Source organism: Anoplopoma fimbria, chromosome 10 (assembly GCF_027596085.1).
Source record: "Anoplopoma fimbria isolate UVic2021 breed Golden Eagle Sablefish chromosome 10, Afim_UVic_2022, whole genome shotgun sequence".
Lineage (NCBI taxonomy): Eukaryota > Metazoa > Chordata > Actinopteri > Perciformes > Anoplopomatidae > Anoplopoma > Anoplopoma fimbria.
The window spans coordinates 8471674-8499638 of NC_072458.1; the positions used below are offsets into that span (position 1 = coordinate 8471674).

Genomic DNA, 27965 nt, shown 5'->3' on the forward strand with positions numbered 1-27965 from the left:
CTCTGCATCTTTTTTTGAGCGTCTCAGATCTAGTATGTCAAAACTCTATTATACCTTAAATTAAGATATAATTATACTGTACTTCAACTTTTCTCAAATTACTTCAAACCACAGGGTATTGGTATAAGGTATTATTGGACATGTAACTTCATTTTAGCATTTTTTGTGAACTATCTTAGAAATATTAAAAGCCCAACAACATGAAGTGTATTCACAATAATGTAGTGCTTTTTATTAAAAAAACAAACAAACAAAAAAACAAATATAAAACAAAAAGTAAAAACCAACGGCATTTTTCATGACTTAAGAATCATAATTACAAACTTTAAACGAGTGGAAGAAGTTTTTTGACAAACTGTACACATCACAAAATGTCCGCCAGTCTGCCATTTACAATGCTTGCATCTTATTTTGTGATTGTCTAAAAAATAACTAAACAAATCACACAAAACACACAAATACAAGTACAAGCATCATACATGACTGCTATCACAAAACGGAACCATTTCCTATTTGAAAATAAAACAAAAATAATAACATGATATTGGGCTGACAGCTTTACTTTTGTTTCCGTCACCGTTTAAAAATATCATAACATTTTTATGTTGCTTTGTTTTTTTAGTGTTCAACACTTTGCAGCAAAAAACAAGGAGTACATTTCTCCTTAAGTAATATTATTAACAATATTCAGTGAAAGGTGTCGTTGCTGAGTCACTGTCTTGTCCCAATGCCTTCTGTGTCCATTTGACATTCTTCTCGCTCATGCAGTACATAGATGAATTTCATTTATAGGCAAAGAAAATTCAGCTTAAGTTTTTATGTCGTCCGGACAGTTGTGGTGAGATTTTCTGGACATAAAAAAAAAAATCATTTTCCTCCAAGCTTAGGTGTCTTCATTATAGTAATACAAACGGAAGAAATTATAATATTATCATTATTATAATAATCATAATACATTTAGGGCTGAGTCCTGTACAGTACAATAATAAACAAAATCCATTTTTCAAGATATTGCTTTTGGAGACACTCCTCAATGTAAGTGTGTATATTTACATAACTTGGCACTGTACAGCTTTCCGTTCCCCCTCTCTCCCTCCGTCAGTGTCTCATTCTTGTCACTTCTCTATCAGTTAACCGCGCTGGGACATTGCAGGCTGTCCCTTTTTAGCAGAGGCATTTTGGGGGGAAAAGAAATCTCATTAAATATCACAATTTCTGTTTAAAACATTCTCCATGGCAACCAGGAACATAGTCTAAAGAAAGAAAAAGATTTAAGTCCCTTGCCCTCCCAATATACACCGCCCCACCCGTCTCACAGAATATAAGAAAATATGACCATCACGATACATTTTATGTTAAGTATTGTTTTTCATAGTTTTCTTAAAACTGTTAATTGCCATCGAGCCCTTAATTTTTTTTGTCCATTTTTTTTTTAAAAAGGTATATCTTCAAGAAATCTGGCAGAGTACAGACACACATTAAGTGTGTACCCACACACACACTCGCACACAAGGCAGTCGGAGGGCACGGCTGTGTAAGGCGTTACAGTTGAAGCCAGTGTCCCCCCGAAACGCCTGATTTAGTTAAGCTGGTGAATCATGTTACTTCAGAAAAGACGGGCGAAGCTGACTACCTCGCAAGAAAATGAAAAAATTAAAACCTCAACAAGACACTTTGACCAACAAAAGCGCACACTCAATCTTCCCTCCCCTCCCTTTACCTCAAAAACAAACACACCCCTCGGATTCTTCTGTTCCTAAATGAGTTACTACAGTATAACAGGAAAAAGATAATAGATTTTTTTAACTCGCTTTTTTTTTTTTTCAGACTGCATCATCCAATACTGTGAGTGTTAGTGTGTTTTTCGTTATAGATACATTACACAGAGCTTCACAATATCCATGGTACCAAAAGTGCAGTTCACCACCCTCGTTCTCTCTTTTTCATGAGCAGCATCTGAGCACACCGCTCAACTTACATTTCTCCTATGCCATTGTCCCCCATGTGTCCGGGCGCTGATCTTCTCTCATCTGTTATATTTTGTCATTGCAGCTAGGTCCCACTAGGGGGAACAAATCTCCAGCATTCTCATCCCTACTGACTGAAACCATCACTCCATCTATCCGTCCCTATTCAGTACCACTTGTTTCATTTCTGATGCTTGATAGGGGAATTCATCTGCCCGTGTCTGTTATATTCAATGCAATTAAGTGCATGGGTTATTTCTCCTATGTTCATGTAAAAAATAAAAAGGTTTTGCATCATACTACTTAAATAAGCAAGAAGTCTGGGTCAGCTCTCTCTTCAAGCTCCTTGAGAACTCTTGAAAAGCTGAAATTGCCATGGAGTCAGCGCTTCCAAACCCCCTCCATCCTCTCAGAGTTGAGATGACCAGTCTTGGAAGAGGTATCCTGGAAGAGGCCCCCAGGGATGCATTGTGGTCCTTAATGGTCTGATAACCAACAACGCAGCATTTACCTTCTCGCTGTCTCTCCATGTTCTGCCCCTTGCTCACAAACATGAAAGGCAGAGTGCTTAACAGGCACGGAGCAAAGTTATTTTCTGCCCACGAAATCACCGAATCCGAGCGTCCGACGGCGTAGCCGGCGCCCTGCGCCCTCCTCCAGGAGATAAGTGACATCTATGGCTGTTGTTAGAACAAAAAGAGAGGGGGTGGGGGGATAAGAGCTTAGAAACAGCTGAAACATAAAGGATTTAATCAAAGAAATCAAAGGTAAGGGTAGGCAAAAGTGTCTCGTTACTGATGCATCAAGCTTCAAAGTGCTGAAAAAGTCTGAGAGTTGGAGTCCCAAAATATTTGTAGCTATCTGATACCAGCTGACAGGCATGTTACGAGTAATTTTTTTTTTTTTTTGTCAACAGACGCCAGGTGCTTCAGGCGGCTGCATTAATGTGTTACTCAGTCTCTCAATACTTTCTGCCTCGTCTTTGGCACTCCAATCTAAGAACCCATCGGCTATCAGTCAGACGACGGATACGCCTCTTGGGGCAAGGGGCTATATTTCTGAAGTTTCGGTGTAGCCAGCGGACGTCTGGGCCAAGACTTCCTATTCCATGCAATGCTAGTTGTTTACAGTCTGATTAGCAACTTGAGATGGGAGACTGGAGTTGGAACTGAGACGCCTAGGACTGGGTAGTTTCACAAGCTTTTTTAAAACAGGCAAATTTTAAACAAATAAAAAGCTAAATCATCATCAGAAGATAGTTGGTGAGTTTCGAGATTACATTTCCACCACTGAGTTCCTCTCCTTTTGCTCTCCACACAGACTGTTAACCTGCATTCTATCAAAGACTGCTCGCCAGACTAAAAAACGCAAACTAGAACCCTTTCTATGCCAAAATGTTGTCCCATTGCATACAGATTTTACATAAAGAATACTCACACTCAATCCCAAGCCTATTCATTCAACCTACTGATGCAAGTCTCATAGACATAGCTTATTTTCCCCCCAAAAAAGCTGGGAAGTTTCCTGAAACTGTATTTTTTGGCAAACAGTATTCAAACAGAAATAAATAATGAATTTGCTTGAGACTAGTATTTGGGATTGACTCAAAATAAATGGTGCCTCTGTTTATCAATTAAATAAGTTTTTTAACGGGTATGGCAAAGAGGAGTAAGCTATATCAGTTTTTGGCTTAACCAACAACACTTGTTAGCAGGATCGATTCATTGTTGGTTTCAGTCTTTGAAAAAAAACAAAAAAACAGCACATCACCAGCATCTTCTTATCACCAGAATATTTTAGCTACTGAATGTCAGTGTTAAAAGTTGGTCTCGATTAAGATACTTTTTGTAATACTGTCAGCAGATTGAAGCATTGACACAACAGACTGACACACTGCATGGGAGGAAGGGACTTGGACAAAGCATCAGATCCAAAAACAGAGATTGCCATCTGTTAGATGAATGCTAAAAAGAGTTTAACATGTAGCATTAAATATGAATAACAGCTAAATCTGAGCCGCAGATTGAAGATTGCGGATGCTCTCTCGATCCCGCACTCCCTATAATGCAGTTTTTTTGCCCCAACTTTGAATTTAACCATTCAGAAATAGTGTAAAAAATGTGTTATCCAACATGTTTAAATGATGCAAGTGATCTGAAATTTGAAAATCCTAAATTATCTGATGACCTACCCCCCTGCTTTGATCCCGGTCCCTCACCATTCTTGTTGGGGGTTCTGTGCAGCAGATCCAGCAGAATTTTGTTGAGCCGATCCCTCTGGGCCTCCCTCCTGCCCAGCACTGGGTGGTGTAGTGGCGAGGAAGCAGATGATGTCGGGAGTTCGAGCATCTCTCCTATCCTCTCTGCCGAACTGTCCTCCAGCTCCTTGCGCTCCTCAGACTCCTGCCCTTCCTCTTCTTCCTCCCCCTCGTCTTCATCCTCGTCTCCCTCCCCTTCTCGTTCCCGTTCCCGTTCCGCTCCTCTGGGCTTAGCTAAAAGAAGTTCAGGTCCGTCTGGATTCATGTCCATGTCGTCCTCTTCTCCTCTCCCATCTTCAGCCTCAGGTGGGAAGTCTTCGCCCCTCTCGCAGGAAGAGCCGTCGTCCTCGCAGCCTGCGGTTCCTTTGGGTTGTTCACTCTTCCAGGCAGAACGACCTCCATTCCTCTTGTAGTTGTCAGGAACGTAGTGAGGCTGCAAAAATTTCACAATCGGATCCGGGTCAGACCGTGTTTGCAAGTATTTTTCATCTAATTTAGCTGACTTTGGTTTCTGATGGTTAGGGTTTGCAAATGGACAATAAAATCAGTGCGACATAGTTTGTAAATCACAAGGGGAAGTTTTGGAGGGTCATCTTAATTTAGTTTTCTGTGACATTTAACTGACACAGCTTTGAACTAATTTAATGGAGTGAGACTTATCCATCTGGTCCTCCGTGGAAGCAAAGACAAACAAACAAAAAAACTCTCCTCAAGTCTATTAGCATTACAATTTACATTGAGATAAATAACAAAATTCACAAAACATTCCACAGATATTTGGATGTGGCTCATTGCAAACAATGTGGTTTGAATCAGAAAACAAAAAGCAGTTGCAGGTTCTGTCATTCGTTTCTGAAGTGCAGAAATAAAATTTGCCCTGGGCTGTAATATAACCCTCCACTCTTAAAATATATTTCAGTGTTTATAAATCAGTAACAGATCCCAGTGCAGCAGCCCCACCCTGTCACGACCCCCGTCACTCTCACCGAGAAATCTCTTTTGGGCGCAAGCCGCTTGGGGAAGTGGTTGAAGGCATATGGCTTGGTGCAGACTGGGAAGCGGTTACGATGGATCTTATAGAACAGGTGAGCAGACTTGTCCAGGCGGTAATCACAGATGTACACATCCTGCTCTTTAACACTCTTTGGCCGTCCTGTAGGAAGAAACACATTTTGTATTAGCCAGGAACTGCTGCAATTTATGTCATTATAAAATGTAAAAAAAAAGTGTACAGTCGTTTTGGTATGTTTTTGTTAGAGCATGTCTGAGGTCAGTGGTGTAGTGGTTGTTGGTGACCTCGGTGTATTACTAGTTAGATAGGTAGGTTACGGAGGAGCAGGTGTGTATACTCTCCTATATATTCCAATGGCTTTTTGGCCGAAAGGTGGGTATTCTGTAAACCGCCAGAAAAAGAGGTGGGTCTACCCAATAAACCTGTGTGTACCCTCCACTACACCACTGTCTGAGGTTAAAGCTAAGCTGTAATTGTAATTATAAAAGGGATAGTTTGGGTGTTTTGAATTAGAGTTGTATTAGGTGCTTACCAAGGCCGTGTATTATCTACAGCATTTTTTTTTCTACTCCTGGGGATTACAGACATTTATGAAGCACACCAAACACACCAGAGTGATGTCTTGCCAAGAAAAAGTAATGGGATTCATAAATACGCTTTGCCAAAAATAGTATAAATAAGTTTCAATTCAGTTCCCGGGGAACCGAACTGAAATATGTTTAGTATAGCGTACAACTAATATTGATTTTTCTTTTAAAGGTGAGCTTTTCTTTTAGGTGGCTAAAATACATTTCGCCTCTTCCCCGTCCACAACAGTAAATTGCTTTGCTCCCATGCTGATACTCCTGTCTGTATGTCCAAACTGGGTGCGTGCCAACCTCCATCTTCTGTAGATGGATAAGTACCTAATTCAATCTCGCTTCAAAACACATAAACTATCCCTTTAACCTCCAATAATCAGCACTGTCCTGCTTCAGATACATAATACAAGCACATTGTATACAGTTAATTGAATTTTACTAAACAGCAGAGAAACCTCAGTAAGAACTTTTTATTCAATAGAAGGGCAAGGCATCATGTGTGAGTTTGCATACGTCTGTTTTCCCTCACCTTTGCAGTAAGTGTAGAGATCGAGGACACAGCAGGTTGCCACCACTGCCTCCAGGGGGACGATCTCGTAAAGCGGCATGCGGAATAACTCGTTCTGGTAAAATCGCCGTGATGGAGAATGATGCGTCTCGTGGGGACGGAAGTAGTGGTGGCCAAAGGCAAATCTCTCACCCCTTTAGAGTTTGAGTGAATGCAGAAAAGGCCAGCAAGTTAAACACTGCAATGGAACTTGATGAGCACAATAATAATCTATTCTCACTGGCAGAATCTACAGTACATCATTCTAGTTGTTCAAAATACTACATCTGATTAACTTACTTTTCATTCTTCCAGAGTTTCTCAATTCGGAAGATGTCGAGTTTGTCTCGGTTGACGTGAGACAGGAGACGGTAAGACTGCCTGATGGGCTGTCCCTCAGGTGTGCGTCTGCTGTCTCTCATCAGATACACACAGTCACCTAAACACAAGACACAGACACTGACAGGTTTCTTGTCTGCAGTGGGGACATTTTACAAGAAATTGCCTCCTTGATGGAAAAGTCAACTGACACGTATAGTGGTCAAATCTCAGTGAAGTAACATTTATTTTTTCGGAATTGGAGAGGATCACATTTCAGCAGGTCAAAATGTTTAGTTAAAAGGTTGCATAGAAAAGATAAAATTCACTTTAACCCTGTGCTGCAATACAAGTCCTGTTTTTTCCCCACAAAAACATTATTCAATTCGATTTAATTGCCATGACTTAATTGTAATAAACATAGCTTAAGGAGTAACTTAAAGGTTCCCTACGGAGTTTCTGACCACTAGTAACACCATGGAGCTAGTTTTTTCATGAGTGGGTCCCCATTTTGTTTGGCACATGCACACTGTGTACTGCTTTAAGTGGGTGATGCAATACACAGTCCTGTCAATGGTTTCACACTATTTCACTTATCTAAAAGTGGCTTTAATGTGGCAAGAAATACAGCAATGCACCACAAATTGGACCTCCAGGATAAAGACAATGCAGTTTGATGAGATACACTAAATGTAATGAGAACTTCTGTTTATGTCCCCAAAACAATTCACAGGGCGCCTTAAACACCAGGCCGTATCCTTATCCGCTCTGTAGCACCTATAACCACATCAACAGGGATGTCACATTGCCCTGGAGTAAAAACGTGTGCATAACTGCACCAAAATAATATGGTAAAGCATAAAAAGTGTGTTCAGCAAAAACAAGATTTTCAGGGGGCTGTAAAAGTTCAGACACTGGATCTGGCTCATAACTACTGGTTTTCTACATTATATTACATTACATTACAGGCATTTAGCAGACGCTTTTATCCAAAGCGACTTACAGGAAGTGTATTCAACATAGGTATTCAAGAGAACTACTAGTCACCAGAAGTCATAAGTGCATCTCCTTTCTTAAACAATCATCTTAAAGCATAAACCAGAGCAAAAGTATAGTGCAGAGGCAAATTACTACGAAAACAATAATTGCAACAGACTAATACGAATACAATAAGTGCTACAAACTACTTCTATACCTTGATGTAGCAGCAGATCATCTCGAAGGAGGCAGATGTAGTAGATAGAGCCAGCCTGTGCGTAGCTAGGCTGGGGTAACATGGGAACTTCCTGTAACAACAACAACAACAACAACACATATGAGTGAGATTAGATGGATAAGGCTGTTAACAATTTAGGCCTAGGCAGAGACTGATGTTCAGCATTCATGGCTGTTTCAAGTGTATAGACGTACCCTCTCTACAGGCCGTGGGTCACACTGCTCACACAGGTAGTGCTCCACCTCGGTCTCCAGTCGCATGCAGTCAAAATGCTGCCACACCTACAGTTAAAAAAATCAATTGTTGAATCATGTGAAAGCAAGGACTGGATAGTTGAATCAATTACTCCCGAGCTGGTATCGACAGTGAATCACATTTCCCAGAATAAAAGTTATGTTCTGAACCTGCATTACTAACAAAAACAAACACATTTGTAACAATCTCCTTGATTCACAACTGCGGTAGTCTCAATCAATATTTGCAACCCTCCTTGTTTTCTAAAAATAACTAAATATACACAGGAGAACTGAATGCACACTCTCCTTTGGAACATCTCTAAATGATCTCCTATGGAGCTACGCTCACCAAAACAGGTGTAACTGATTTCTTAAAAAGAAATGATGGGAAATCCATCTTTCCGTCTATTGTTCGATAAATGTAGATTTGTCACCCACTTTTTAAAGTTATGTGTGTTAGACACCTCGTTTCTTACCATGCATTTTTCACACTGGATCATAAGGCCTTCATCCTTGTACATTCCACAGATGCAACGGATTACATCGTCGTCCTTATCGTGCGGCCCCGGACCTCCTCCTCCGTGGTGGCCATGGTCACGCTCCAGCGAATCTGAGCTGTCGGCCTCACTGGCTGTCTCGCCCACAATCTCATCAATCTGGACAGCAGCTTCATGGCGTGCGCTGTAGTAGGCTTTACGCAGGCGGCAAACGTCCCTGCCGACCGATGACTTCCTGCCGTAATATTTCTGGTGGGAAAACAAGACAATTTAAAAAAGATTTTTCAACAAAAACAATGATTTTACAGGAAACATCTTTGTTAGTCTGTGTGTTCTGATGCACGACACAAAGACAACAGACCTCAAAACTGCATAAAGAGATATCATATATAAAAGGCAGAAGAATGCACAGAAAGATGCATTCAAAAACTATCTCTGCAGCTGCCAAAATTTCCCAGTTCTCAATTTAACATAAACCACATTCCCTTCATGCTATTTTCAGTCTGGCAAAAAGGGCCTTGGAACCAAAGGTTGAATCCAATTTAGACATCCACTTCAGACTTCTATGACTTGAAGAGTAAGCTCCTCTGAGAGGTTTCAAGTGGCACTTGTTTAAACTTTTAAGATATACAGATAAATCAAAAGGGCCTCTAACATATAAGCAGAGGATCAGCAGTCATGAAGTTCTATCCCATTTGGGAAGTGTTTGTGTGTGAGACAGGAAAAAGAAATGAGCTGAGTGAGTGGGAGGAAAAATGTATTAGAACTGCACAGTAACAGCTTGAATGATCATTTTGATGAGGCTTTTCGTTATTGATTGGTTCTGGGATTAAACTCAAGAGACTCGGTTGTTCTTGTGATAAGTGTTATTAAATGATGAAGACTGGATGCTGCAGCAGCATTAGCCTTCATGCAATTATCACACTGATCTTTCTAATGATTGTTGACATAAATCTGACAGGCAGAGAAGATCTATTACATCGATTAAGCATTCAGTTTGATAGATAATTTACAAATGATGAGTCTCTTGGCAGTAGGTTATTGCTTTAGAGCCTTTTTCCTGTATGAACTTCCCCAAAAGATCAAGATCATCTTGTAGGACAAAATGTAGTTTCTGTACGATAGGGAACCGGAGGATTGGGCGCCGACTCCATGACAAAGCAGTCCCACCACAGCCTGTTGAGGGACGGTGTTATCAGCTGTAAACGTGGTGTAAACGCTGTGCAGTGCGGCAGGGGTTAGCTAGCGATTGGGACACACACACACAGCTTCCATTCACACAATCGTTATTAAATGAAGTACTCTATTGGTTTCTGTATCACTTTAAGAGTACTGGTACTTGCACATTATTTCTATAAGCGATACCCCTTTCAAACACTCAGTTATTTTCCCTTTAGATTCACAATTGACTGACTTATGAAATGATGTATGTAAACAGACACAAATAGCAATTTTAGCAACTAATGGGACACCTGCCTACCTCAGCATTTCGGAACACTTTGAGCATGTCGGTGTCGAACGCCTCTACAGTCTTGTAGTGGCCCGTGAGGATTTGCTTCTCGATGGTGCTCAGGTCCAGAGGGTCAGACACCTTCTCATAGTACTGGCTGTTTCTGATGGTACACAAAAAAACAGCAGGATTAGTCTCTGCATATTTGGTCTGAAAAAAATTAAAAGCTCTTGTTTTAAAATTTGAGTCTGAGTCTGAGCAACCACAAAATCATGGAATTCGGCCCAGTGGTGGGGGATCATATCAGCGTTTGTAGAATGTAGCCAAAGAAAAAGGATAAGCTGTTATTGTTTTGACACAAAGTGGTTACTACAAATACTGGACAAGAATCAAAGCACAGGCTGTCACGGCTGAAGTGTGTGGAACGGGATTAAACTGTGTGGGTGCTGTACACTGATAGACCAGATAACACAATAACACTGCTGTCTGGAAAACAGTAAAACATTATGAATGAACCAGACAAAATGCAGGTTTGCACGTTTAACACACTCTTACCTCTTCCTGGATGGGAGGTTCACCAGCGGAGCAGCAAGTGTCTGGCCGGCTGAATCTGAGGGAAGACAGAAGAATTAAACTCCTGTCATCATGTTTTAATCATAGAGCCTTATCATTCAGTGGATATTAGATATTAGACGTGCTGACAGATGTGTTTAGAGGACTGATCAGACCTCAGATCAAGCTAGAGGTCATACTAATGAGAATGTGTAATAGAATAGTACAATAGAAAGTGCTCTACTCTTGCTTATATGAAATAAACTAAGCTGGACACTTACCCTTGTAGCTGGTGATCATGTCACAAATCTCCTTAAAGATGTGTGCGAGGCGAGCAGTGCGTGTAACTTCTGTGTTTTCCTCAGCGGCGGCGAGTCTCCGTGTGCGTACCGACCGCGACGTCTGCAGGGCTGAGAACTGCGTCAGGAACACGTCTAGAAACAAGGCATGAGTATTATTGAGCATGTCTTTACACAATTTTCCTTCATTTCAGTAACATATGTTTTAGTTGCATGCTTAGCAAGTTGGTAACAGCTACATAAAATAAAAAAATTACAAAATAAATTTACCTTCAAAAGAACACTCCAGTGTTGCCTTAGCTAACATGATTATTAAGGAGATGCACTTATGACTTCTGGTGACTAGTAGTTCTCTTGAATACCTATGTTGAATACACTTATTGTAAGTCGCTTTGGATAAAAGCGTCTGCTAAATGACTAATGTAATGTAATGTAAAAATGTAATGATTATCCTAAAGCACTTCAACTGTTGCCACTAAAAAAAAATGACTTATTCTCAAGTTTTCACATTCTCGTCACACCTCTGAACCTGTACACTCACCTGACTTAATGTTGCCATCGTCACGGATCACTCCTCCCCAGCGCGTATACAAAGACAGGCTACTGGAGTCCCTGTCTCGCTCGCCCTCTCTCTTCAGCAGCTCCTGTTTCTCCCTCATCTTCTCCCAGTTCCTCAGGAGAAACACTCTGTGCTTCAGCACAAAGTTCCTGATGATTGAAGGAGAGGGAACCAGAGTGTGAAGATGGCATGTGTCTGTGAATGCCAACATCAGCTCACACCTCACAATTAATACTTTAATATAACTACACCATTCTGTTAGGGAAGTACAGAGATCCATTTGTTTTAATTGATTTGCACTAATTTTGAATTCAGAAATGTAACCTTATGTTGTATTATAGTGAAATATTTCAACAAGTTATAGTTTGCATTCAACTTGAAGAAATTAAGAAATGTTTAAGCTATCTACCATCAATTTGTTTAACCCCTTAATACACCTGAAAAGTAAGCAACAGAATCGAATTTACCCCAGAAGGCATATGTCAAAATTGGAAACTGTTTAGTTCTGTATTTATTGTTTGTGTTTGTGTGTGTGTGTGTGTGTGTGTGTGTGTGTGTGTGTGTGTGTGTGTGTTGTGTGTGTGTGTGTGTGTGTGTGTTTTACCTTTCTCTGTTGGACATGGGCTTCATGAGATGAGGGTAAAACTTGTTGCTGTCACTCGACTCTTCCTCCTGAAAAAAAGAGACAGTTGTATTAAAGCACCAATATTAAAAGAAAACACCCGTTAGACTAGTTCAATCAGAATTTGGAAACTTCTCCTAAATATACATACATACATACATACATACTTAAAGCATGTTGGAAATATACAATGGTATATTATACATTTTAGGTCATACCATTCTGCCTTATTTCAAATGACTACACTGAGTTACTTTTTTAGACACCTTGTGGCCCACTAAGAGTACCTCTGAGACACAAACACATTCATGCCCTACATAGGCACTGCACCTGATATTTAACAAGACACTGCCACACTTTTTTCAGCCAGGCTATGCCTATGTTTCCATAACAATATACATTAGTTTACAATCACAGAAATCTATTCGGGTAGGTAAGAAACATTAAGGACACATTTTTCTTTATTAAGAAATGAAAGTGTCAAGTGTTGTTTGCTATTCTCTAGTATTACAGATCTTGAGTAAGGGTTAACAGATAACAATATATTTAAGCACATTAATCACTCACTCGTTTCTTAAGCTGATGTTTTGACTTCCTCTTCTCCTTGAGTCGACCCAGCCGCCGAGTCCCTCCGGTCTTCCCAGGCAGGCCATTAATACGCTGGCTCTTCCCTCCGATGATGCCCCGGCAGCTCTCTGAGCCACACTTACAAGCTTGCTATAAAGTAAAAGAAAAGAAAGTACAGAAAATAGCATTAATTGGTAATAGGTGAAAAAAAGGGCAGTGCCAAAATAAAAGAAGCAGCGAGGATAGCTCTAAACATGAAATATAAGTGTTATTCTGTAAGGAGGTCAAATATGGTCACTGGTGATTCACCTGCTCTTCTGTATTGAAGGAATGGAAGTTGTAGTCATAAGTGAGCTCAGTGCCACTGGTGATGTCTTTGAGAGCAAAGAGACCTATTCTGTACACCCCATTCACAGACCTAAGAGAGGGAAGTCACAGAGAGGTTAAGTGAGTGGGTGCAGCATTAAAAAAACAAAACAGGATTCAAATCAACCACTGTAAATATGCCAAATTGAAGTTTAAGGACAGGAAAGTTAAAGGATTTTAGGAAAGTCTTGGGAGAGATTAGACCTCACAGGAGGTTGCTGGATCTTAAGCGTTTGTTTAGAGTCGTATTTTACTCATGACGTGTTAGAAAAACGATGTTTTTTTTCATAAATTAGAATAACATGGGGTGAGAAATTGCTATAAAAATCATTTAGGTATTACTTTAAAGGACCTTATAAATTCACGTTAGAACAAATGTAATGCGAGATCATATTATTTTCAAGTCAAACTTTTACAACTTTGGTGTAGTTTGTAGTCAAGTTTCTATCTTGACTTTAAAAAAAACCTAGCCCTGTTTGAATGACAATTAAATTAAGACATTTTAAATTCAGGAAAGAAAGAAAAGAGGACTGGCCCGGTTTTCATTTGCTCGATTTGGCAAACGCTCAACACGTTTGTCCTCCCTATTTTCCCCTTCTCCAAACCAAAGCTGTGCCCCAGCTTTTCACCATTCTTCTAAGAATAAAGCAGACTATTCTGTTTGCCAGCCACTTGATAATTTATTCCTTCTATAGGGGTAAAAAGCTGGTTCAGCGCATTGTCTTCAGGCACTACAGCTGTATCTAAGGCCCGGCTCCATGTAATCTCTCTTCTGTGACAAGACGGATGACTCGTCAGGCTTTGTGCTGAAAATCCTCCATCCTTTTGGAGTCTTTTATTTCAGCCCCAGCCACTCTAAATTGTACACACAAGCAGTCACACACACATACACCGACCAGTGTCCTAGATTATGAGCTTGTCTGTGCTGGAGGTCAGAGGGTACAGTTTGATAGTGTTTGATCTCTTTGATCTCTGGAGGTCGTAAAATGTCCACAATCAAACCCTCTAAATTGTACAGACACATGTTGCATATTTACAATGCACAGGCAAACAACATCTTAAAGAAAAATCCAAGTAGGTCTCAGATATAGAAGTCACACACTCAGAGGCCTGCTCAGCCAGGTCTCCAATAGCAGTGGATTTGGCCACGCTGTGAGAACAATCCCTCAGGAAACCAGTGAATTGTTTTGGCGCGGTGCAAGGCCTTTAAGCCATTTAGGTCTCTGAACATTGGCAGAGACTGAGGTGATCTCATCAGATTACCACCACACCACCACATGAATAAGGTTGGGGTTACAAGGTAGAGCTTTCTCATTTACAATGAAGTGCACCTGCAACACGTGTCCCTTCTAGAGCTAACCAAAAACAACAGCAATCCAATATTGGCAGACATACACTGTGGCTACTTATCAAGGTATAGGGGTTTAACTGGAATAAAGCCAAGCCAATTCGAAAAAAACTTTAAAATATAACAGAAAATGACTGCCACAATGAGGGAATCTAACACCACAACAAACAAACACATATCTATATGCATTAAAGTGCCCAAACAGTATTTAATAGCTATAATAATAATTAGAATGCGTGGTTACTTATATTGAAACCCCTATTATCTGATAACATGAATGAGAAATCAAGAACGAGCAGGACTTTTGGTGGCTTGACTGGCTTTGTCTCTGTTTGGAAGGATTATATTTTACCAAAATGATTATTTCAAAGCAAATGAATACCCTTCTCTCCTTTCCGGTACTTCCACTATACTCAGTTTGCCAAACAGATTGAGAAAGAAGTAAACCAGCTCATCCAAATCATCAGGCACACAGACAGAAAGCAATTAACTGAAACTATTAAGGTAATAGGCTGCCATTTTCCAGTTTGTTAACCGTAAGTGACAAAAGCATTTAGAAAACAAAATACTGAATTATCAAGTTGGAACATTTTCCAATCAGCTTCTCCCGCTCTCCTCTCGCAACAATCTAGCCTCTTCAATACACCGTTGATGTACCGGACAGTCCTTAAAGGCTCCCTGTGGAGTTTAAGATCTCTAGTAGAGCCACAGCACTGTTTTTGGGTCTGTGTCCTGTTTTTTTTGTGCATGCACACAAGGAAACGCATACACAGTCATACCAATGGTGTCACACTGATCTAAAGGTGGTGATAATAAGCCAAGACATACTGAATGGCGCCAACAAGGAAAGGGAAGAAGACGACGGCTAGCTAATAAACATGGACTTAAACAATGCTCGATTTAAAATACTTAAAGAGGAGATGAAACATGCATGCATGTTTTGACCTGTGTAGTGCCAAGATATATTAGATCTGTATCGGTTAAATTCAGCCAAGCCGACCGACATCGTTACGTCACTGGCTAGTGAACTGCAACACGGTGGAGCAGTCGCGACATAAGATATGGAGCTGCTTTTTTTATTTCAAATGCGGACAATTGGTATGTTTGGTATAACTGTTGATTAAAGTGGAAATCCATTTAGTAAATCAGCCTAACTTGGTTTAATGCTTCATCTCCTTTGAGAAAGAATTAAAAAAAAAAAACACAGGGAATAAATCATATTTTTTGGTTTCATACGGAATGCCTTCTTTGTCATCATTGAAACTAATGCAGTTTTTGCCAGGTCTGGCTCAATTATCCGTCTTTAACAACTTTTTGCAACTGATCATGCTTTAGCCTGAAAGCGCTTAGCCAAATCTGTACTTTGGTGAAAAACCTAAAATCACCACAAGAACATCAGGGGGGAACAGGTTTGAAGCTGCCATGACACCCACCACTTCTGCATCTCACAGTTGGGTTCACAGCTGTGGTTTATGAAGCGTGCCTCATTGCCCATTCTGTAGCTGTCGATCACCATGCCACTATCCAGGTTCAGACAGTACTGGCCACTGTGGGAGAAGTACTGCTCCATCATACGGCTCCTAAAGTATGGTAGGAGAGAGGGAGTGGAAGATTAAAAGAGCGCTTCTCATTCATTTCAATGTCAAGATAAATTATGCCGTGAACTGAGGAAGCGTGACAAGCAGAACTGTAGATGCAGAATATTCAAAATCTTCTGAAATCCATAAAAAAAACACAAGAATTCCTTGCATAATAAGTGACCTGAATGTCTCACCTAAACTCCTGTTCGCTAACCACCTCTCCAAGGTACTCGATGATAAACTGTCCAGAGCGAAGCGTCTCCTTGGTGCGGATGCCCCAGCCCTTGCCCTCAGCGCGGAATCGCTCCAGACACTGGACCCAATCGTGCCTCTGGATGTGCTGGTTGTCACAGTGATCACCTGATGGACAGGTGCTGGGAGAGCACTCTGCAAAACTCATCCTGGGGAAATAGGAAATGTAAAAAAAGAGAGTGAATGACTCTTAAACCCATGTTTACACTCTATTGCTTTTGTTTCATTACTAAACAAACAAGACTAACCCAAGTACTGATTTTTGTAATATAATCAGATGTACAATTGGAAGACTTTCAAAAGTCGCCATCACATGCTGAGGTTGGTCTTTACCTGTTCAGACATTCATCCAGGCAGCCTTTTTCAGTCGTATCCTCGCGCGGTTTACAGCTGCATGTCGTTGTTTCATAACCAGAGAGAGGCTTCACATCCACATAGACATCTGTAACACAACCGGGGGATTTCAGTTTTACATTTACAGTTATTGACACTGTCATGAAGTATGAACAGCAGTGACCATCAAGCATTTTTAATTCCTGTTTTGCAAACAATGCATATAATTGATAACAAGAACTTCAGCAGCACTAGTTATATAGTACAACACAGAAATGCATGTACTTAAACTCTGGCTGAAACACTGGAACAAAGCCGGATACTCACTTGATCTGATCTTTTTATAAAGGGGGACATCTGGCCTCTTGTAAAGCTGAAAAAAAAAACGGAATGGTAAATATAAAGGGGTTTAAAGGCAGAAACAAATACTTATGTGGGCCTTCACTGGGGCTGTACATTTTGAAACTACTTGTCAATAATTTACTATGAGCATAGGAAAACCCTTAAAACCACTTAGTGCTCAACACGATTGATCACCTGATCATGTTTCCACAGCCATAAGATGTCGTAAGGCAACTGGAAATCAATGCGCTTCTGTCTCAGGTACTTTCCTAAAAAAGAAAGCAGGGGAAATTTAGGGGGAGAAAATGAAACTGAAACATACGAGAATAGGGAAGCAATTTTTGACCATATACATAAAACACATTTATATTCATATACTATATGGAAAAGAGAAGTTTGACCTCTTGATGAAACATTTTGTGTTTATCATCTTATCCTAGCTCGGTAAAAAGGCCTGTGGTTTCTGAAAAGGGAAAGCTCCTTCTCCTAGAAACCGGTTTACTGAGTTATCTGGAGAGTTTTGATGAGTAACCCTCTTCTAATGTAGAACATGGACTGAAGTAGAAAGAGCGGTTGTGGCTTTTAGTCAGCAAACTCATAAAACAGGCCAATGTATTACCGCCGCATATAGAAACATGACTGGTGTCAGTAAACCTTTAACAGAACCAGAAAACATAAATAACTTCGATTTGTTTTAAACAACTGGTCACTTAATTTGGTTTGATATTATATAAAATCCTGTGGTTTAAAAATAGGGGATGTACTTGAAAGAAAGTGATCTAATTAGAGACTCACCAACATGTATGGGAGATGGAAACAATCCATGCTCATGTTCCCCAGGTATGTATTCGAGCTTCTCTTTCTTGAGCTGCAGAAGCTGACTCCGGGGGCTACAAGGTGTGGTATAAAAATGGTAAAATGTAATGGCAGTTTATAAGAACTTCAGAAAAACTGTATATGGTGCATTTATCTAAAATAAATGTCAATATCAGCAGATGTAGTTTAAGATTTCTTTGCTACTCACTCTTCGGTCTTGTACACGTCAGAGTAAAGTCCCGCCTTCTGAAACTTCTTCTTTGGAGGTCTGGCTGGTCTCTTCTCCCGTTGGCTAGTTATGGGCATGGGTGGAGCTTGTTCCTGGGGGACGGGGGCTGGGAGGTCTGGGGAGCAGTGGCCATCTGGCTTGCTTTCCGTTGAGCTAAAAATAGAACCATGACTTGGTTTCTAGTGACGACTGGATTTAATAATGTTCCTTTATATACCAGAATCTAATCCTAACTTGAATACTCAGTAAACATCTCTGTCAGTGACCCACAACTGAGGCTTTTAAGCATAAAGGGTTAATGTGCAACAGTGTGGAGAAAAAGTTGCTTACCCACGAAAGTGCTGGAGCTCGTCCTGGGTAGGCCAGCTTCTTGCTGTTCCAGCTTTGGACCCAGCTACCAAGTTGCCCAGGTTCTCCTCTCTGTCTGGCAATCGCTCCTCAGTTTCTTCTACCTCCCCGTCCTCTAATTCCTCCTCTTCTTCTTCTTCCTCTTCATTCCCATCTCTATCCCAGTGCGTCCTCTTCTGACTTTTTCGATGCTGGCCCTGGACTACCGCCTCAATAGCATCTGTAACAGTGTCCCCCTCCCAACTTCGGCCCCCTGCTGGCCGTTCAGTCCCTCTGTCCCTGTGCCGACTCTGATTAAACTCAACCACTGGTGGTGGGGAAGGCGGCGGGGAGGGTAATGGGTGTTTCCTGGGACGTCCGGGGCCCCTCTTCTTCACCACGTTGTTTCCTGTACGCGCTTGTCTCTGCAGCTTCTTGGCACGCAGGATTTTGTTGACGTGGTGCAGGCTGTGTTTGGATGGCTGAACCCGATGGGAGTGATGGGGCGGAGAGGCATCCAGGCAACAGTCCTGAGAGGGGGAGAGGCAGGAGGAGGAAGCAGCGCCGTGGGAGTGAAACAGTGAGGGTTGGTGATGGTGCTGCTGCCGGTGGTGCATGGATCCTTCAGGCCCTTCAGGGGGCGAGAGAGCAACGCCTCTCGCCTGGATTCCTGATGATGACCCTTGTCAAAGAAGAAGAGAAAATGAATACTGCATATGTAGCACTAAATATCAAAGCACACAGCACACATTCCTAGCAATTCTTAGCATTTGTAAGTGGCATGAGGACATGTGAGACAGTCCTATGGCTTTCCTAAATCTGAGTGACAAAGTAGTCTATCACGGATGTTTATTAATTACAACTTTTACCACAATTTGGAACTGAGGTAAGATTGTTTGAAAGAGTTTTATACCTCCAAGTTCAAGTAATTGGCTAACACACCAACAAAGACCATGTTAGCCCCATCAGGCTGGTATTTCTAACACAAATTCAATGGTAAAAGTGGTCACAAATACATGGAGTAGTTTTCTTCACATATTCACCTTTTGCTAGCTGCTCTCGATTTGCCCTCTCCTCTTACCGCTTTACATCTCTTTCCATTCTCACATCGTTCTTCAAATATCTCCCCTTTCTTAATTTACATTCTTAAACTCATATCTCACACGTGTTCCGCACCTTCCTTTGACATTACAAGAATTTCACACATCTTCCCCTTCTTATCTTTTTCTTCATTAACATTGTTCTTCTCACCCTCTCCCTTCTTCCCCCCTTTCTGGACTTTAAAAAAACTGTTCTTCCCGTTTATTTTTACATTTTTTAATTCATCTCACACTCATTCTTGTCTTCTAAGAACTGTGATCACCTATTCCTCCAAAACTGCAAAATAAGGATTCACATATCGGTTGGTAGTTGATCTGTTTACACTGACTTTGGGATGGTTACAATTTGTTTTTCGGACTGGTTCTGGGACAGGGATAAAAAAAAAAAAAAAAAAGCTAGTCTGTAACCTTGCTGTCAATTATAGTTCATAAGAACAAAATCGGAGTCAGCAAAAATTGGCAGTAAAACATAAAACAAATTGGAACTAGGCAAATCGGTGCATCTCTACTCCAAAATGTATGGCCTCACTCCATTTATTATACGTTCATATCCGTCTTCATTCTCCAACTGCCCCTCTGTCAGTCGACTAAGAAAGAAGCAGTTTTTTTTTTTTTTAAAACCACTGTCCTCACCCTTTTACTCTTTTAGGTCGCTTGTTAAAAAAGTTTTCATGCAAATTTTGCAAATTTTTAATGGAATAAGATTCAGAAGGGAAATGGCACAAATTCAAAAGAATACTAAATATTACAAACAAGCCTTAGGTTGAAAAGCTGCAAAAAAAAAAGCTATTGTAGCAGACTGAAGTATTACAAATAATATATATTTAGATTAATACATCTATACTATACTAGTTGTATTACTGGTATACATCCATCAACACCATCAGTGTGTGTCAGACGTGAGACTAGGATCAGTGAAAAAGGGTTTTCCCGGGTCCAGCAACCCTCAAAGACTAGACACAGTGAGATCAGGGATCCTATATGTGACCCAAGTCACCAGGTAAAACAGGGTCAAAGTTGGACCCCCGATTAACTAGCTTATCAGAGAGGACAACAGTTTTAACCATGGCATGACCACTCCCACATTTCCGTGTTGTGTGAACAGCTTGGCATGTGGTCATGATGGGTTATTATGCATGGTGTGAAACAGGTTGTCATCCAGGTTGAATATGGCTGGTTGACAGAAACAAACATTATTTTGTATTTTCTTTTTAGGACTTGGGCATTCATTTCAAATCTGAACGTTTGGATGTATACATACAAATAGGTACGTATACATCCAAACGTCCAGCTCTTCCATGCTACATTTTCTCCTCAGCCTTTAAACCTTCCCTCTCAACCCATACTCTTCAGTCACTATGCATCGATCTGCGTCCATCATTCTCCACTTGTCTTGTGTGCTAGCCCCCACCCAGTCCCCACCCTTTGCCTCCTCTACCTTAACAGTCTGCGACCGCTGGGTGACCCGGAGTCCTGAGCTCTAATCCAGGATTACCCTGCTGTGGTTTGAACTGCACCATTCTGCCTAAACTGGGACTTTACAGCTTTCAATCTTACTAGTTACCATGCACATAAACACAAACACCCACCCTACTGGTGCTCATACAGAAACCCCCATAAGCACATCAGTCTTTGTCAGGGGACATTCAGAGTCACACCATTGGTGCAGCGCTGTGTTTTACATCAGCAACATTAGCTCAGCCCAGGTGCTGGGTGTACTGAACTAAAGGACTAGGCCTCATATTGTGGGCTTTTGAGGGATATGTCTACTAAATATAGCATGTTAACAAAACACTCCACCCCTTTTGCTCCGGCAGGAATGCTATATCAACTGTGGCCAATTGCGACTAGACATGCTCACAGAGGAGCCTGTTTAAGTCATTACGCATGCTTTTTTTTTGCCAAGTCGGTAACCACTATTAAGAGCTAGCAAATGTCATACAGTGTAAGCACAGGGGATGTCCCTGACTTTCATGGGGGCTTTTTTCAATAAAAGTGGACTATTCAACTTGGTGTTTTCTTTGTACAGAAGGGAGAACTCGGAGAGGGATTGAGAGACAGAACAGATCATTTTCTTGTGTTGTTTGATCTAACCATGACTGAGGTATGGATAGATCCAGTTGTAGCCACTACACAACTTCTCAGAACTGTGAGGGATTTGCAGAAAATACATAGGCTTCACTGAGAAGAGATCAAGCAAGCTTTGAGCGCACACTTGCTGTGCCATATGGCACTGTCTGAGACGGTTATTGCCCAAATACATAGTTCTGGAACCAGTGCTGGATCTAATGGATTGCACGCTGTGGCAGTTTCACTATAGCTGTTCCAGGCCATAAAGCTCATCAGACATCAGCCAATCATATTCAGCCACAGGATTCTTGATACAACTGCAAACACAGAACTATTTTTCGAAAATGAATTTGGTGCACAATTTACTCCAATAACCTTTAACAATGTCAAATTATATTGAGGTCAAAGGATTTTCTGTGCTTAATAGCTTGCCAAACTCAAAAGAGTATAGGACTATAAGAACAAAATGGGATTGAATGCAGTGACTTGCATGCTGCTATTGTTACTGGTTACTATACAGTCCTTTCTCTATTTAAAATGAACTATGCATATGCTTTTGTCCAGTATATCAGTTTTAGTGCAGTGTAGACAGCCCATTCATACAAAACCCTTTACAATTTAACTCAATTAAATCAGACCTACCTAACTCTCTCCTTTCTGCTGAAGTTGAGCGGTCCTTCCTCATCGGCCGGTCAATGCAGGAGAAGGTGGAGCTCTCTGTGACTACCTCAGGCTTTCTGTTCCTGCCCCCTTTCAGCGTAGTGCGGGTGAGAGCAGAGGCAAACAGATTTGTCAGGTTTGGAGAATCGTGGGCTCCAGGCTCCACATCCTCCGTCGGACTGAGAGGCTCCTCGTCCTCGCTGTCTGAGCAGCCTGCTGGGTCTTCAGCCCGTCCGTCTGAGAAGGGACCCTGTCCAGGTGCCAGATGACTCCGTGAAAGCTTAGAGTAGTTTCCCTTAGAGCTGCCCATCCTGAACCAAGACTCCACTGGGTGGTGGCCTTTTGAGCTGCTACCCAGTGCAAGCCTTGAGGGGCCTAGACAGGACATGGAGCTCTCTTTGCGCTTGTACCTTTCTGCAGATGAGGATGAGGAAGAAGAAGGGGAGTTGGCAGAAGTGGAAGCAGTTTGCTTGCTGGCACTGGTGCTGGCGGTCTCTCGTCCAAAGCGGCATCGTTGTAAAGACTCCCCATTCCTAAACTGCCAACTCGCTCCCCTTTCCCTGATGTTACACTGTCAGAAACCCCTGCACTTGCCCGGCTCGCTGATCCTCCCCTTGCCGCTTCCTCTCTGTCCTCCTCAGCACAGCGCTCTCTGTGTTTGTGTCTGTGTTTGTGTTTGTGGTGCCAGTTGAAGGAAAGCTCAGAGGACATGGGTGGATACAGGACGGGGGACCTTCCTCCTCCAAGGAACTCCTGCCTGAGTAGCTTATGTTTTTTCTTGTGAAATTTAGAGGGGTTAAGCAGGAGATGCGAAGGGTGGTGATGGTGCATGTAAGATGTGGGGGGTGGAGGGGGAAAGAGGGTGAGTGGTGAGGGTGGTGGGATGGGGCTGTGTGGGGTGACTGGTGGTGTGGGTGGGGATACAGAGCGCTAGCTGGGGGATAGCCTCTGTAATAGCCCAAACCGAGGGGCCCAGAGGAGTAGGGAACGCTGTAGGAGGGGTGGTAGAAGCCTCCACTGGAGAGGGGGAATCCAAGACCAGGTACAAAGGGAACCTCAGACATGGACTCCCTCAGTTTGGGAGGCCGTCCCCGTTTCTTCTTCATGTCTGGTTTACGAACATAGTGCAATGGGTCACAGGAGTACGTAGGATGGGAGTAAAAGCTGCCGAAGTTTACCCTGAAGATTGTAGGCAGGAGATCCCTGTGGACATAATGATGTGGAGGAGGGCCACCTGTGCTTCCTATGCCACCACCGGCCCTGCTCCCCACTCCTGGCACTCTACTTGTTCCTGCTGCTATGCCTATTCCACTGCCGAGCCGGAGCCCAGTGGTACGGTGTGCTATCCGTATTTCACTCAGTCTCACAACAATCTGTTCTAGCTCAGCAAGAAAGTCTGGGTCATGCCGCCGGGAGCGCAGTTGCAAGTACTTCTTCTTGCGTTTCCTTTTCTGTCTCTTTAGCTTGTCATAGCCAGGGCACCCATGGCTGCGGCGTTTGCATTTGTGCTTATGTTTGTCCTTATGTCCTATTAAGGAAGAGGCGGGAGCTGCTGGGTGAGGTCTTCTGGGATCTGGTGATGACCTTGCACCGTGTGGTGATGGAGAGGGTGAGGGATGTTCCATAAGCACAGCGGAGTGACGCCGCCTGCCTCTGGAATTAAGGCCCACCCCTGGACCCATAGCTGAACCAATGACCCCAGGCATTAACAATCCACCGCCCAACCCAGTTGGCATCCCAATTCCACCCAGGCCACCAGCACCCCCAGCTTTCTCACCACGGTCAGAGGTGCTGTTATTGTCTGTTCCTATACCACTGTCACTGGGCACGGTCTCCTCACTGTGTGACTCACTGACTGGTGACGGAGTGGCTTCCTTTAGCTCGCTGAGGGGGGCAGGGGAGGTGGGATGGAGCGGCCTAGAAGGTGAAAGCTTATGATAATGGTAGTGCTGCCTGTAATGGTGGTGGTGCTGGTATCCACGGCAAGATGACTTTTTCTGGGAAGCTGCTGTGGCCATAGATGATGACCCAGGGTTGCGAGGGTTAGGGGCGGAAAAGGTTGGGGGAGGGAAAGAGAACGTGTTGTGGCTATGATGGGGGTTAGAATAGTGAGAGTGACCTGCAAAGTGCACTGAGCCTGGCTCCACAAAGCTGGCATCGCTGATGGGACTGTGGCCTCCGCTAGACTGTGAGAGGGAGGGGGAGGGAAAGACCCCTGAAGAGGAGAGCTGGTGCTGTTGATGGGACTGTGATTGATGGTGATGGTGAGGGGAAGTGGTGTTTGGGGATAGGAAAGGTTCTGGTGGTGGTGTTGTAGCTGTTGCATTAGTCGCTGATTTTGGTTTGCGTCCTCGTCTCTTACCCATGTATATTGTGCCCTTTTTACTGACATTAATTTGTGGCCCTAGTTTTCCCCCGAAAGAAGCAGCCAGGGACGACAACGATTGGGTAGCAACTTCCACAGAGCCAACCACCCCACTGGTGGTGCATTTAGGGGTGTCTTCTGGTCTTGGGCCTAACAATATTTGACTGAGAATACGCTTCCGTTTCATACTTTTCATCTTATTGATCTTGCCTATAATAGTTTTCATGATGAGCTGCCCATTTCCTTTGCTGCGGAACCGTTTATCTCCCATGTCCCCGGCCTCTGGAGCCAACGTGGGAGGCTGACCCTCTTGGGGTAATGTAGGAGGAAGGCGCTTGGGGCGTCCACGTTTTCTAGGCATAGGTTTAGGGGGGTTCAGGTCAACCTCAGGGTGAAGAACAGGGGGGTCCTGCTCTTCTTTAGACTTCAGTAAAGATGAAAAGACCTTGGAGGGGGCCAGCTTGTTAGGAAGGCACCCACGGGCCGGAGCATCAAGCCTTGGCATTATAGACTTCGGCCTTCCCCTTTTCTTAGGCTGGGGTGGAAAGAGCTGAGACACTGAACTGTGTGGCAAAGGATTTGGTTTGACCTTATTTGGGTTTGGAGGCCTGCCCACAGGTCTCTTAACTGGTGGTGACAGGGTTTCAAAGCTTGACGATAAAGGCAAGGTGGTTTTGCTCTGCTCGAAGGGACTGTCTAGGCCTACTCTTTGACCCTGCATCTTGCTCATAATACGGCCCCAGCGAGGTTTCCTTCCCCTGCGTTTTTTAAGGGGTTTGCTGTCCTGCTCTGCTGGAGAGTCTATAGATGAATCGGGAGAATCATCTCTCAGAGGCGTTAGTGGGCTTTCGTCATCATCTGGCTCAGGTGAAGGAGATGCCCTTTGTCTAACAGGCTCAGCTGGACTGCTAGTCCGACCAGGCCGGCTACTATCCCGATTGGGACTGCGCTTATTTGGACTAGAGCTCTTCACCCTCTCAACTCGCAGTGATTGATTAATAGCCCCCTTGTCTTTCCCTTCTGGTTTTCCTGTTCCTGTCGGAGGAGGGCACTTGGTTAAGTCTCTAGGGCTGTCACTGTCCTGCTCCCTCTTATTTGCAATGCTTTCTTCTGCCAAGGCAGGACTCTCTCGTGCATGGTGTCCTTGTGAGGGAGCAAGGGAGCCCAGGTGACTTACTGCACTCACTGTCCTCTGCTCGACTGAGATGGTGGAAGAGGATGAAATGGGACAAGATGGTGATGATGTGTTGTGTGGTAGGCAGTGACCTGGACGTGACTGAGACTTAGAAATGCTACTGTTGTCATTGCTGCAGTCCTTTGACATGGCTGACAGGCAGTTATTGCTGTTGCCGATGCCGATGCCGTTACCGCTGCTGCTACTAGCTTTCTCATGCCCCTCTATGTCCTCCTGCCTCAGTGGTGTCGGGGAAGGGGAGTTTTCCATAACACTGTCTTTGTTCCTAGAACCATAGGGCCGACCAGGCGGTCTTGATACAGGAGGTGGTGGAGAAAGGTGTAACATTCTTGAATATGTGTTCCTATTGGCCATAGCCCTGTCTCGTTGCTTAGCTGTGGGGGCCATGAAGCCTGAGCTTGGGAGAGGAGGAGTGGGGTCAGTCTTTGTAGGTTTGGCTGGCTTAGGGGTCTTTGATGGTGGGCAAGTAGCTATGAGTTGAGCTAATTTCTCAGTGACTGTGGGTGCTACCCAATTTTGAGCACTCTTGTCCTTTTCTCTCTGACTTTCAGTGCTGTAGGTGTATTGAGGAGGTTTAACAGCTTCAAAGCTGGGTTCCTTTGATGCAGGTAGTGGTGGAGAAGGTGAACATGTCCTGGGGTTGGGTTGTGGAGTTGGTGTTTTCTTCCCAGATGGATGCGTTTTGCTGTCAGGTGGAGGGCGGTGTAGGTTAAGGGGTCTCTCAGATGTGGTGGTGGCTGCTTTCGTGTCTGGCTTTGTATCAGACTTGCAATCCATCTTTGGTGAACCCTGGAAAACAAAGAAAAAGATAGCAAGTTAATAATGATGGCAAGTTAATTATGGCGGGTTACTGAAGAGTAATAATGTATTTAATACATTTAGGAAATACACTGTCCAATGTGTATATTAAATGGATGTATAAATGTATGTATGCACACAGTTTTTTCTCTAAAAACATGTTTTTTTAACTTAAGTCATAAGCTGATATCTAATGACAAATTTGAGATAAATGTCCCAAAATTTAAAACCGCTATGATGCTACTGAACCTAACACATCTGACCAAAGACAGCCCTAGCTAGAAATACAATCTATCAATCAGCAATAGTTTGCTGTACCCCTTTACAAAATGCAATTCATTGATAAGATTTTCTGTCTGCCACTTCCCAGGCATGCCCAGGGGCGAAGTTAGACTCAGCTCAATAACACTTATCAGGGTCAGATTGGGGACAGAAAGGGAGAGCTAGAGAGGGGGGTCGTGTGGTGGAGGGGGGTGGAGAGGACATGCAGAGACAGAGGATAGACGACACAGACGAAGGGAGATCGGCGGGGGCGGTGAATGATGAATAGGGACAGGCCAACAGAGAAAACAAAGAGAACTAAAGAACGATTTATGCTCTGCTCTTTATCTGTGCAATAACATGGTGATTACTGCGGTAACCTTTTTGTGGAACTCTGCCTTACTGACAACTGACTAATAACATTTTAAGGAAGTAAGGTAAATGTACACAAGTATGTACATACAATAATATAATACAGTGAACTTGTGAATCCATTGCTGAATCAAAATACATAAATTGACTGTTCTCCCCCCTTACCCTTTTTGCTGAAGTGCTCCCATTCACTTGGGCGGGTGACAGGGTGGTAGTGCTGTTGGGAGGAGGAGCAGGAGAAGGTGGCGTAGGAGTTTTAGCAGAGGGGGTTGATGAAGATGATGAGGCTGTCCTGTTGATACCGGGTTTCTCTTTCTTATCTTTTTCCCTTCCTTGTGAAGGACTCTGGCTCGGAATGCCTGCCCCATCACCTGTAGCCCCTGCACGGTTTCCACGAGCACCACCTCCTCCACGCCCCGTATGTCTCACAGTGGCCTTGAAGGCTGGTCGGCACACGTAATTCTCCAAGATCTTAGGGGGCTTCTTCATTCGTTTTGCTTGAAGGCCAATCTTAAGTTTGACATTGCCCTCGGAAAGGCTGCTCTCTTTGATGGAGAAATGGGACTGGTCACCGCCGGCACCTCCTGGCCCACTTGCTCCCGCCCCTCCTGCACCAGCAGTTGCAGCTCCTTCCTTCTCTCTGTCTCTCTTCTTCTCCTCCTCATCTTCTTCTTTCTTTCCACCCCCTACCTCCTTCTCTCGTTCCCCTGAGGGGACGCCTGAGAGAGGAGGGGGTGGCGTTGCAGCTCCCACCTGATTTTTCGGATCCATAAGAACTTTACGGGGTGTGCAGGCTTACTACGGAAGGGATCCTATGGATACCAGGTAGAGTTTTTGTTGGAGGATGGGATAAGGGTTGAGGGGGAAAGGG

General features: G+C 43.1%; 1 protein-coding gene across 1 annotated transcript; it reads right to left on the reverse strand.

Moving 5' to 3' along the window:
* Positions 1 to 212: 212 nt before the first annotated feature.
* On the reverse strand, positions 213 to 27932 carry ash1l (ash1 (absent, small, or homeotic)-like (Drosophila)). The gene is given in 27 exon segments (XM_054605731.1): positions 213 to 2647; positions 4186 to 4657; positions 5211 to 5377; positions 6347 to 6519; positions 6665 to 6803; positions 7878 to 7968; positions 8093 to 8179; positions 8611 to 8880; positions 10112 to 10244; positions 10637 to 10691; positions 10915 to 11067; positions 11474 to 11640; positions 12096 to 12163; positions 12681 to 12830; positions 12990 to 13098; positions 15828 to 15974; positions 16169 to 16375; positions 16560 to 16668; positions 16887 to 16932; positions 17097 to 17170; positions 17697 to 17791; positions 17926 to 18099; positions 18277 to 18955; positions 22086 to 22629; positions 22632 to 22963; positions 22966 to 26452; positions 27260 to 27932. Coding segments are annotated over 27 exon segments (8826 nt in total). The 5' UTR covers positions 27866 to 27932; the 3' UTR covers positions 213 to 2555.
* Between the last annotated feature and the right edge of the window lie 33 nt (positions 27933 to 27965).